A 12,520-nucleotide genomic window follows, 5' to 3' on the forward strand; every position below is an offset into this window, starting at 1 on the left:
GTCCATAATTAAATGTTTCTCTCTTGTTAATGTGTCATGTCATTTTGTTTGACCAGCCAAAGAACCTAGAAGGGAAGAGGGGAGCAATTTGCCACCCCTACAGTTTGAAAGCACTGCCATGGGGGCACTGAACAAGAGGGGGATCCACAGGACGGAAGAATCTCATCTCACTAAGGCAACGGCCAGTCTCTTTTCACAGGACTTTCCCATTCACTTGTCTTATTCACATTACACATAAGCGTCAGTGTACTTTATGCCAAATCACCAGTTTATATATCTTCGATAGTGGTTGTTAAATCACTCCTTCATTTATGCATAAATAGAATGATGAGACTAGAACTCACGAACAGAGGAAGGTGTTTCTTCCACATGTAGCCTTTCACATGAGACCTACTGGTGAAGGTGCTTGATCTGACCCTAAAGTGTGATTCTCGCCACCCCATGTGGGCTAAAATCAAACCCGTGATGGTGCAGTGAAAGACTCCTTTTCCGATAACCACCCCACTAGGATCTCTGGGCTCAGGAACTATAAAACATGCAGCATATCATAGTTTGGGCAAAGAGTGGTATGCACCTTGAAACGCACACTACCAGAGAAACGTGTGCATGTATAGCAGACTATTCTCTAGAGTGAGAGATACTGACTCTTACAGCAACCAATGACTCCAGTGTTTCCCACAAGGATTCACATTTGACATCAGACAAGTAGCTGGGACAAGGCAATAGTAGAAAAACACACAAACAAAAAAGATCAGGATGTCGAAGAGAAAAGAAACATGACTCACTTCCTATACCCAAGAATTGGTATAACTTCCTAAATACAGGTCCTACCCAAATGCTCAAATACCGCTTTTTGTCACCAATGAACTGCTTTTGTTGTCAACATCATCGACCCCCGAGTGGTAAGTCAGTATGTATTCTGCCCAGACCAGGGTTTAGCATTCCTCCTCGGATTCATCACAGGTGTTGATTGCCCTCCGGCAAACAACCTGGTTCTGCCCAGAGTCTGGAAAGGCGGCGTACCTTCTATGACAACGACTTCTTCCTCCTGGCCATTCAAAGCTTCCTCCTGGAGGCCAAGCTCTCCTTGCTCAGCTAAGCCGTTGACAGTGGACAGCTGACCGTTCTTCTGTAGGAGCTACAGGGAAGACAGAACTTAATTTCAGTCTTCGCAACCAAGTTAGAAATACTGTAATTTCAAGACTAAATCATTCAGAGGAGAAACACAGAAAAATGGAGGGTCAATGACAATGAAGATGTAAGTTTTATTCATCTGAATGACCCAGCTACCTTACAAAAGGAACTATTATCAAGCAGGTAAGGCTTTATATCTGGGTCGTCATGCACACCATTCATTCATTCATCTGAACACCAATGATTTACACACCCACGTTCCAGGCCTATTTGAGATATAACAACAAAGAATAAGTCAACTGTGGTCCCCACCACATTGAGCTTACAAACTACTATGGAGGGCAGACTTTAAAAATATTTACAATAATGTTTCCTTGTGATTAGACACAGGTTATGTATATTTGACTAGAATATACGTAAGTGACAATGTGTCCTCAAGGTAGAGGGCAGACAGTTAAATAATGACTAACTTGCAGCTATGGAAACTCACAAAGAAGGAATACATAGAGCAAATGACAAAAAACAGGGGGCCCTAACTGAGGCTAGGTGACAGGGGGCTTATCTAAGAAAGTAAAGGTAAAACTGAGGTCTAAGTTCCCCAGATGAGAGGAGTGTGAGAAAAGGGTAAAGGGGGTGCAGAGAAGGGGGGCAAGTTAGAAGACCCCTTGTTTCAAAGGCCAGTGTATCCAGAGCCAAGTGAATCAAGAAAAGATACGAGTATGTAACACATGATTTTATGAGTCATTGTTTTTGCCTTAAAATTATTACTAAAATGGTCATCTGTAATCTTTTCCATAGGGTATCCTGTGCAATTGATGTCATCAGTTGCAAAAACAGTGGATAATAGACAGCGCCCTTACGTCACTTTTTAAATCCTAAGAATATAGGTAACAAAATTTAATAACCATTAGGAACCTAAAGATTTTAACAGTGCTTTATAGTTCTTATACATTTCTCATGTCTAAAAACCAACTTAGCAGGTGCCATTGTTTGCATTTTACAGATGAGGACATTGAGACTCAAAGTATTGCAGAGGGTCTGGGTGGCTAGACTCAGGTCCCACAGCTCAGCAATGGAGGCGGCTGTGGCCTGATGGCCGGGGGTCCACAGGACTACTTCCAGGGTTTTCTACAACACTATAAATTGAAGGACCTGTTACTACGCACAACAAGAAACCGCCTTCAGGAGTATTCCACAGTACCCAGACCTGCTACTCCGAAGAAATCTTAAAGCTCAACACTCCATTTGGCATCATTCCATGCTGCTGACAGACAAACGGAGCACGCTGGCCACATCGCTGACTTTGGTCAGCACCTTGAAGGGACAGTGGGTTCAAGACAGTCAATCCCGAAGGCCTGGACTGTGCTAAATTGGTTTCACCTGGCTGTTCCCTGCTCTCAGCAAAGCTGCCCTCCAACTGCATGAGCTGCCTCTTTAAATACCACTGTACTTTAATACATACACTACAGATGGGAGAGTTGGCTTCAAAAGGCCTATGCTGAGTCCATTTATTAGACAGCATACTCAGATTACATTTCCACTTAAAGTCTTCGCTTACCAAAACATGAAAGATGGGACTTTAAAATGAAACCTAAAGACAAAAGCGCGGGGGGGGGGGGGGAAGGTCTCCACTATGCTCATCGGCAAAAATGTCAGCGTTTAGCAAGAATATTTTAACCAAATACCACAAGTTATGCACACTTAGACTTAGATTTGATTAATAACGTGAAGAACCAAGAGAGGAAAGGAGGAAACACCTAACAGTGAGGGCTACATGGTAATCCAAAAAAATCTTAAACTTAAAAAATGTTGACATATACACCATGATATGGCAAACTAAACGGGGAACGTGAGAAAGCCATTCTAATATCTCAATTTCAATGCAACAAATGTGGAACAACTGTTCCTTTGGTTTAAGAACCAGAACTCTGCGGTTTTAGAGTTCTACAGAGTTTCTATAATTTTTGAAAGAGTCCTCATAATTCCTTATGAATTGTCAAATCCAAGATACCTTTAGCCACAGCCAAGTTGAGTACCTTTAAACATGAAGGACCCATAGGACATAGGCACAAGCTTCCGTTTACTTTTAGAAATGTTACACGTCTATAGTGAAGTACATTAGATGATATAAAATGCGCTTTAGAAAATGACATCACCTGCTAGCCTTCCTGGTATCTAACACGAATGAGTAAATTTTGGATTAGTCATTCCTAGTGTCTACAGGGCAACCATCTGTACTCCAGAAAGGCACTTGATGAACTAACTTCGGTAACAATTTATGACAGTGACAGCACTGAAACTGAGTTTTGAGCCTACTTTAGTATATGCATAGCTTGGGTCCAGCAAGTGTACCCAAGCTGTGACCCCATGGGTGACATCTTGAGTGAGCATTTAGAGCTCATGACACAACACTCCACACATAAATGGGACTTCATTTCTAGCCACATTCAGACATTTCCACATTCTGTTTCACTTAGAGATGTTCTGTACAAAATCTCATGTGCTTTTGAGGATGGATAGTTCACTGTTTTCCATGCCAAAAAAAAAAAAAAGATTTTGTTTTCCTTTTCTCCCATCCCCAACCATTATACATACTATTGCTAAGGGTTCAGGTGCCTCTGAGAGTTATTAATATGTTAAAGTCACCTCAAATTGAGAAGCCTAATCCAAGATGCCTTAACATAAGTTTAAGTCCTCTCTGTCTTTTCTGTGTGTGTATATATGTACATGGACATGTGCATTCTTTCCTTAAAAAAAAAAAAAAGAATACATGCTTTTTTATAACCTGATTGCTTCATACATTGTAGATGCATTTCTTTATCAATAATCAATAAACATATATCTGGCTTGTCCTTAGTCATTCTCTCAAAAGTTATGTCTTTTGAGATAAGAACTGGATAAAAGACATGCTTCTTGCACTTAAACATAGTAAGCACCAGAAACCCCATTTTCCCAGTGGATTTGTGCTTTCAAAAGGGTAAACACCTCCTTTGAGAAAATCAAGACCCAAAATGTTTTCAAGCTTATATACTTTGAGTAGGTCAGCCAGAGTTTATTCCCATAAAGTATTACCACATTACAACTAAACAAGCTTTGAAGAAAAGATCTCAAATGCTCCCAGCCACAGTGTTTTCTTCTCATTCCTGTTAAGAACCACTGAGAACATCCAAAATGGTAGCCAAAGCATTGCAGAAAAATAACCAGATGTTTCGGTTCCCTTTCCTTCTTCACAGGAGTAAGGCCCTCTAATGAACCAACAAAACAGATGAGCTCTTCACAGCTGTCAGGATGTTGGGAGAAAAGGAGGTGAGCCTACTAAAGTAACTACTGTCACCACAAAAGTAATGCTCCTGGTTATACATTCTCACTGGATGACAAACACAGGTGGGGATGGGCCAGTGTCCTACAGTCCATGCGGCAGATGAGGCTTGGAGCAGCGCCATTCATCCCAACTACAGCCGCAGAACCCAAGAAGCAGAACTGGTAAGTGGCTGTAACCAGGAAGGAACCAGAGCCTTGTGAATGGAACAAGGACACACACACACACACACACACACACAGATTAGAATAAAAAAAGGTTATCCATTGACCAGACTTGGAAAAAAAACCTCTTCAAGTTACTTGTAAAACTCATTACTTTTACAACTGGGTAGTGGGCGAGCTCTTCCTTCACGAATTATTGTTTTAGTTTGTTTACTTTTAGTATGAGCAGGAAACATGAAGAAAATTTTGCTTTTAGAGTGAAGCATTTTAAGTCTAATTTTTTCTTCAATGTTTTGAAAGTGAAAGTTTTAAAATGTCAAACAGAAGAAAATAGACATTAGAGTATAAATCAGTGAACAGTTATTTTTGGGGAATAATTTTAAGCGTGCATGCCCATTGGCTCCACCATCCATTTAATAGATATGGCTTTACATGTGTATGCGAGTCTAAGCACAAGAATATGAAACACACAATAACTTATAAGAATAACAACACTTAAGTGTCTGTCAGTGGAGGGGAAAAGTGAAATTAATTACGAGACACCCATATAATAGACAGCATCATAAGCAATGAGGTAAATCTCAACACACTGATGTGGGTAGATGTCTCCAATTTAAGTGGAAAAAAAGCAAGTGGCTGAGAATGTTTGATTCCTTTGTGTATAAAATAAAACAAAATAACTCACTAACGGGGAGGGAGGGAAGTGGAAGCAGAGAGCTCACTCCAGTGTTTGTACTCATATAAGCATTAATAAAAGTCTGGAATCATATATCCCAAATCTTTAACAGTGGCTACCTCTGTGGAATCTTCGTTGTTTGGTTTTATCCTTTGGAGAGGGGTAGGGGAAGATACATTGTGTTCTTTTTATTCACTTTATCATTTCATTATAAAGGTGAAAAATACAATCATTCTTAGGCTATAAGCATGCCATTAACCTGGCTTTCCAAAGTTCATAAACCTTTTCAGATCTTCTGAGCCAACGGGCCAAACTGCCCTCATAGAGCTTCAACTCTTTTGTTCATATTATTTCCCAATGTGATTAGCATATCAATGTCCTCAGCCAAGCCATACGTTAACATCCTATAATCAAAAACATTGACCAAGACAGAGGAGAGAGTATCATCCCTCAGAGTCTCCTGATATACTGATACATGTGTTATGTACCCATTTCACAATCATGTGTTTTATATACACTTGCTAATTTAATCCTCTTCCTTAAGGAAGCTACTATCACCACTCCAGCCAAGGAAGCAGAGCACAGACAAGTTCTGCACCCAAAGTGACAGCCATGAAGTGGTGACGCTGGAACGCAAACCAAGTGATCCGAGCTGCACAGGCACGGCCTCGGTGTTCCGCTCAGGACTGAGCTGCTTACTTACCAGCAGTCTCCAAGTAGGACACAAATGGCCAACCCATTTTACAAAAACGGCACAAGCTGTGAGAATGTAAGTCTAAGTCATCATGACAATACCAACCATCCTAGGGTATGTTTTATGCTAAAAGTTTTCCGTCATTTCCAGAGCACTGATAGATTTGTGGGTTTCAAAAGGCGTAGAAAAAGTAACTGAAAAAGTTGCTTTAGAAAGTAACCATTTTTATTTCAAACTCATCTAAGCAGAAAGCTTTGTAAAATCAAAGCCTAAACAAGGCATAAAACTTTAGGACAGAGAGCAAGGCACTGAAGAGGAGATGCATTAACTAATTAAATGAAATTGATCCAATTCCTACAGTGAAGGTCACTGCAAACAAAACAAAACAGAACAAAAAACCCCAGAAAACTCAGAGGAAAGAAAGCAAAAGATAAACAAAAAAATTAACTTAAAATAAAAAACAATTGTAAGTACCCAAAATTTGAGTGGTGGTTACAACATATCTTGTAGGCATTTTAAAAAATGTGCTCGCTTCGGCAGCACATATACTAAAAAAATGGTACCTACAAAGCCTATGTAATGATGTGGAGATGTATTTTATATTGTACTATTAAATTTAAAAAGCAAACTCAACAGTTATATATACAAGAATATACTTTAAAATAGCAACAACATTACCAAATTGTTAATATACCAAATTATCATTGGGGCGGGAACTATATGAATATTTGATATCCTTTATTTTTCTACTTTTCTGTGTTGTTCTTTATATAATTAACATGATTACTTTTACAATTGGGTGTTGGGGGAGCTTTTCCTTCACAAATTTAGCTTGTTTATTTTCAGTATGGACAGGAAACAAGAAAATTTTGCTTTTAGAGTGAAGCATTTTAATTCTAATTTCTACCAGCTCCATGAATTTTCTGGGAAAACAGAATTGCTTTAAGATAGAAAAAGTGAATCAGTGAATCATATTTCAGGAGCTTTTTCATGCAAACCAATGCATATTCATACAACCCTGGATGACAGGCTCAGAAGCTGGCACAGAAGCAGAGTGGAGGGCTGGATACTCTGGGGCAAGATTAAATATTTCAAATCTGGTATGTTATAATTGCCCATCACTGTTGCAGGCTAAAACTCCAGGCCAGCAAACAGGAAGTGGCTGGGAAGGCAGGGTCTTACTTCATCTGTGGCCCTTGGATACCTTATTTAGCTTTTCATACTCTCCCTTTCTCTGTAAACTGGGGAAGAACTCATTTGTATCTACCTGAAAGAATATTTGAAATATCACCCGACACACATTAAGTTTTCAATATCAACTATTAACATCAGTTTTAGCTATTTTTGTTGTACTATTTGCTCTCAATTTGACCTAATGGCCATGACTTGGCTTATGTTTGTTTCCCCTCTAGAATGAAAGCTGCAAGAGTTCTAGCCTGTTTTATTCACCCTCTGCACACAACAAACAGCAGTTTGGAAGACTTCTAATTCTTTTCATGTGCTAACGGTTGGATAGGAGAAAAGGGGCATGTAGTTTATACAGAGGTCTAAATGAAGGAAAGCCACCTGAGTTTTTTCTTTTTTTTTTTTAACCCATAGCAGGTATGGGGAACCAGCAGACAGAAGCTAGCATGTACAATATCTGGGTTTGAGTCCCAATTATAAATTGGAACCAATACCATCTCTGTTTATGGATTGTTTGACATTCAGATGAATGTTCCCTCCCTAACTTGCAAAGCACTCAGCAGCCATTTCGTGAGTCTCCGTCCACTTGACTTGGATCATGGCATGTGTTCCATTCCAGCATTTTTCCAGTCCTTTCTTTCACACTAAGCTGGCCTCTCATAAATTGGCCTCATGTTTGTGTTGAGGGGAGTTTTGAAGGAGGCAGCATTAGATTTGACACAAGGGACTCCAACAAAATTAGACATAGCTCTGTACATGGGACACACCTCACTACATTGATCACACACACTCAAGCAGTGTTGCAGCTCAAGACGCAGGCCATGGCTACATTCTAATAGCTGTAGCCTTGGAACAGACTTGTCACAAGAAAAGGAAACAACGGCTGGAAGGCTGGAGTCTTTTCCGCCTGGGCTTCCTGGTTGGTTTGACCCGTCAGGTAGCAAGAGTAAGTTATACTACTGCAGAAATGGGACTGTAAGTGACACCCTCCAACACACACATACACACACATACACACACACACACACACACACACACACACACACACAGCTGCATAGTACCTGTTAGTGAGTGCATCTATCAACATCACTTAAAACGTTGGCCATCTTTATGGCTGAAGACTTATTTTATGTAAGTCAGTCGCCATAGCTCTGATCAGTATGTTCACATTAGAACCAAACTGTCCAAACAGCAAATACCCAGACAATGGCAAAAATATTTCATCCCCCCCCTTTTTTTAATTTAAACACAAAGCACACAGAGGATTTTCCAATGTATTTTTAAATTTTTAGAAAAAGGCGGAAAATAATTTGGAGGCTGAATTTGGAGACTGATTACTTCGTCAGCAATCCATATTTATAAGAATTTTAAATTGTCAACAGCCCTAATTTTTGTGAGCAAATTGGACTGAATTCTTTCATTTCTCTCCTACATAACCATGCTTTCCAACAAGTTAGCCTTAAGATGCTGTGCTTCAGTATGAAACCACGCTACCAAAGGACAGTCCACCTCTGAAACGCAAAAATAAAATCTATGGAAATGTCAGTGTTAAAATAATTTTTAAAGGTTTTCTTTCAGATTCTGAAACAACATTGTTATTTCTGTAAAGTATGATTGCAATAATGTGTTTATGTTTTTATAAAGTCCTTCGTTGTTAGAGATATACAGTCAACAGAATTTTAAATTGTTTTCTTTTAAATACTAAAATGTTTCATCCCTTGATAGTGACCAAATTTCTAATTAGCCCAAGATATATGCCGTGTTTCCCCAAAAATAAGACCGGGTCTTATATTAATTTTTGCTCCAAAAGACGCATTAGGGCTTATGTTCAGGGGATGTCATCATGAAAAATCATGCTAGGGCTTATTTTCCGGTTAGGTCTTATTTTTGGGGAAACATGGTAGTAAACAGTGCTATAGCAAACCTGATATAGGAAGGAAGATGTTTTTTTATTCCGTGAACTTAAAAAGGATTTAAGGCAATCCACAAACAAAAAATATGGAGAGACCTTTTAACTTGCAAGGCTTTTCAAAGAGAGAGAATATGAACTGCTTATCAAGTTTCAAGGTATTGTCAACACACTGAGCCAAAAAGCTCTTTCAAACCACATGAAATTGAGAAGAGTATGTACCCCAGGTCAGGAGTGATTCTAGTGACCTCTAAATCTAAGAAGTCCTTATCTCTGAGAAGCTGACCTTTAGAGATCTCTTTCTGAACCCAGTTTTCCTCTTGAAAGAGGTGACGGACCCTCCTGTAAATGTGGCAGCAGTCCCACCTCTTAAAATACTCATGCCCTGAAGTCTCTGATCTTTAAATAAAACGTCTATTTGTTTTTAATTTCATGCTACTTCTTTCTACTCAGACATTCAGCAAAATTAAACCAGCAAACAAAAATGTCCCCTTACTTATTGGTGACATTACTTTGAACATGACTATTAATTTGCAGGACCCAGAAAAGGGGGCGAGCATCCCATCATCATTGTCCAGAGTCAATGTGGGTGGCTCCCTTTCCCCGGTCCAGCTGTCGGGCCCCTACATGTACCACCATTTTATCTTGCAGATACTCAGTACTGAGATCTGACTTCAGAGTCTGCAGTACTCTTCAACTAGACAACATCCTCCAACCAACTGCCAGAAGTAAAAAATACTCACCAAAAAGCAACATTTAACCAAATTCATACTTGACTGGATTAGAACACTTTTGTCATGCTCCATTAATGTAATTAAGTCCTAGTGGAAAAAATTCTTCTGTTCAGAATGCAAAGATTACTCTTATTTTGAAATTGTGATGCTCACTATTTAAAGAAAGCTTCTGTAATAGTATCTGCACAGCACATGCCACGTGGTGAGGGTATATATTATATACCACAAAGTCTCTGGCTACTGTCTACAAATCCGTGATTTCCTGCTGCTTCACAACATTCAGTAAAATTCCTGAAAATGACTTAAGGTAGTTTCAGGAGGAATAACTCAAACTCACTCCTGCAGACATGAGAAAGAATGGAAGATAAGAGAGATCCACTAAAACCACTGGTTGGCATTTAGCATGCAAAATTAACTTTCAATTTAATTGAGTGCTAATATTCAAATTGTTAACTGTCTTAGAAAATAATACCTCATATTGTTTACTTAAATCCCAAAGAACTTGGCCACTACAGGTGAACTCATTTTATTAAAAATGTTGTCTACAAATATGAAAAGTCAGCTTTTTCAAACTTGTATCCAAGAATATTGGTGATAAACCAGGTATACCGATACCATTATACGAGGCATTATCTCAGAAGTGTTCTGTGCTCAAATCAGCCTGGGAAATTCTGATGTAGAAAAGGTTAAATAAGCAGATTTACTTAGACTTCGGAGACTTTTTAATGTGCATTCTGAACCTCTAAGCAGGAGATCACTGCAGCATATTCTAAAACAATTTACCCACAGAACCATAGCTATTAACACCCCCATAACTAAAGACACCAGGATAAATGCAATATGTTTTAACATACACATTTCAATCAAATACCCTCCTACTTTAAAAAGTTATAGTTGTTTTTAAAAGTATTAAAACTCCTGGGTTCTCTGGGAAAGTATGCAAAAGAAAACAAAGAACTCTAAATCTGGTGAGGTGGGAGAGCAACCGTGCTGATTTCAGGCAACGGGAATTTATAAGATCTCTGCTTGAAATGAGGGAAATAAAAAGCACCACCTGCAAACTACAACAATTCACTGTGTGAAGATGGTCTACCAAAAGTCCATTATGTGAATTGTCTACCTGGTCATGTTTGGAGCCCCCACAACATTTAGGTCTGTATCGTACTTAGACAGAGATGCTTCATAAATACAACCGAAGAAACCTTTGAATCCGAGGCCAAGCCTCTGACACCACCAGCATCCTCCTCCATGTGGAAGCTGTGTATAGGAATTGCAGAACATGAGGTATCCTTGCTTCCCACCCCAAAATGTGCCTCCTCTCCTGGGGGCTGGTGGTGGTGGATCCTAACATTCCTTGTAAAGAACCACTACTCACCCTCATAGAATCAAAAAAGAACTCCAAGGGCTGAATTTGAAGAACTGTATTCTTTTTTTCCTAACTTGCCTTCAACCAAAAAAAAAAAAAAAAAAAAAAATGCATTCCTAGTTATATGTTGGATCAATGATATAAGCCATCTAACATAGATCTTATTCCAATGAATCACGGTTGAACTGTGGTGTCCACTTGAGGGGAAAAGACTATGCAACTCCACAATTCAAAAGGTTCTTGTGGTAAGGACTGGGAACAAGTCCCACTTTCATGATATTTACCCTCTTCTTAAACTTCAAAGCAATGCTACAGTTCCATATTTCACAAAAAAGTAAGCACCTAACATCTATTGGTTAGTTATTTGACACTGAACCCCATGGGATAGGACCTACATCTTGTCTACAGATCTTGTCTAAAGACCTGTAAAGTTAGACACCTCAGGATACAGACCTTTAACGTATGCATTTTAGTGTTATGACGTATATAATGAATGTCTAAAACAAGTTATTTTCCCCCTTCTGAGTTGTGGCACATACATGTACAGGGCAAATCAACAGCTATCTTGACTTCATAGGCCTCCACAGACCCAAGATGCAAAATAAACAAAATATCCCAGGGAAGGAAACAATAAAAATTAGCAGCCTAAAAGCACAAGTTTGGTGTTCAGAGACATTTCTCACAATTTTCAGGCCTAGTTCCTTTTGAGTCCCTGTACCAGCGAGTTCATACTAGTTCCATTCATGGTAGATGTCAAAGGTCAAAATCCCAATTCCCACTTAATACCTACACACCACTCATTACTCTCTAGTTAAGTGGCTGCTTCTCTCAAAGGGTCTGCGTTTGGTAGAAAATTTTACAATAATTAGAAGTAATTACATCACATCCCTGCTTAGGAATCTGATAATATAAAATGTCTCAAAATCACTGCATGCCATAGGAAAGCTAAATACTTTCTTAGCCTGGCAGATAAATAATTGGAACAAACGGAGGAAATCAGCGTTATCAAGTAAAATTTAGATTTTAAGGTTCAAAAAATTTTAGATGCTAATATTACTTCTCCTAATCAAAGATATGTCCCCAAGACACGACATGAGAAACTTCACCACAGAGGGAGTCAATAATGAGAAACATACAGTGCTCAAACTTGGCAAAATAAACTCCCATATCCAAATCAAGATGCACTTCTGGTATTAACAGAGCGTTCAATAATAGAGGCCCATCGTCTGTTTACAGAAGGCAGAGATAGGAAAGGGGCAGGCAGAAGAGGGTCTCTTATAAGAAGCTCTTCTCCCATCTTGAGAAGACAGTTCATTTGCTTGTTGGTTTGTTTCTTTCT

General features: G+C 39.1%; 2 protein-coding genes across 3 annotated transcripts in view; one reads left to right on the forward strand and one right to left on the reverse strand.

Moving 5' to 3' along the window:
• AKAP12 (A-kinase anchoring protein 12) overlaps positions 1 to 12,520 on the reverse strand; it is an 82,869-nt gene that overhangs the window by 35,754 nt on the left and 34,595 nt on the right. For both annotated transcript variants that reach the window (XM_019735441.3, XM_074333707.2), the window contains one exon: positions 1,024 to 1,138. In XM_019735441.3, the coding sequence (XP_019591000.3) occupies positions 1,024 to 1,138 (115 nt within the window). The remainder of the gene's footprint in view (positions 1 to 1,023; positions 1,139 to 12,520) is intronic.
• LOC148758748 (uncharacterized) lies at positions 2,785 to 9,298 on the forward strand. Its single transcript, XM_088794066.1, has 3 exons — positions 2,785 to 4,617; positions 5,838 to 6,062; positions 7,400 to 9,298. Exons 1-3 carry the CDS (start codon positions 4,547 to 4,549, stop codon positions 7,473 to 7,475), a joined length of 372 nt encoding a protein of 123 aa, XP_088650192.1. The 5' UTR covers positions 2,785 to 4,546; the 3' UTR covers positions 7,476 to 9,298.

This window comes from Rhinolophus sinicus, chromosome 2 (genome assembly GCF_057876585.1).
Source record: "Rhinolophus sinicus isolate RSI-liver-muscle chromosome 2, RSI-T2T, whole genome shotgun sequence".
NCBI classification, from domain to species: domain Eukaryota; kingdom Metazoa; phylum Chordata; class Mammalia; order Chiroptera; family Rhinolophidae; genus Rhinolophus; species Rhinolophus sinicus.

What these genes read in the sequence shown, in the direction of transcription:
- LOC148758748 (XM_088794066.1), top strand. Translation starts at nt 4,547, where the DNA reads ATGCGGCAGATGAGGCTTGGAGCAGCGCCATTCATCCCAACTACAGCC. An exon ending in GAACCCAAGAAGCAGAACTG is followed by an intron (nt 4,618 to 5,837) that starts GTAAGTGGCTGT and finishes CTCTTCCTTAAG; the next exon opens with GAAGCTACTATCACCACTCC. An exon ending in ACGGCACAAGCTGTGAGAAT is followed by an intron (nt 6,063 to 7,399) that starts GTAAGTCTAAGT and finishes TTTCCCCTCTAG; the next exon opens with AATGAAAGCTGCAAGAGTTC.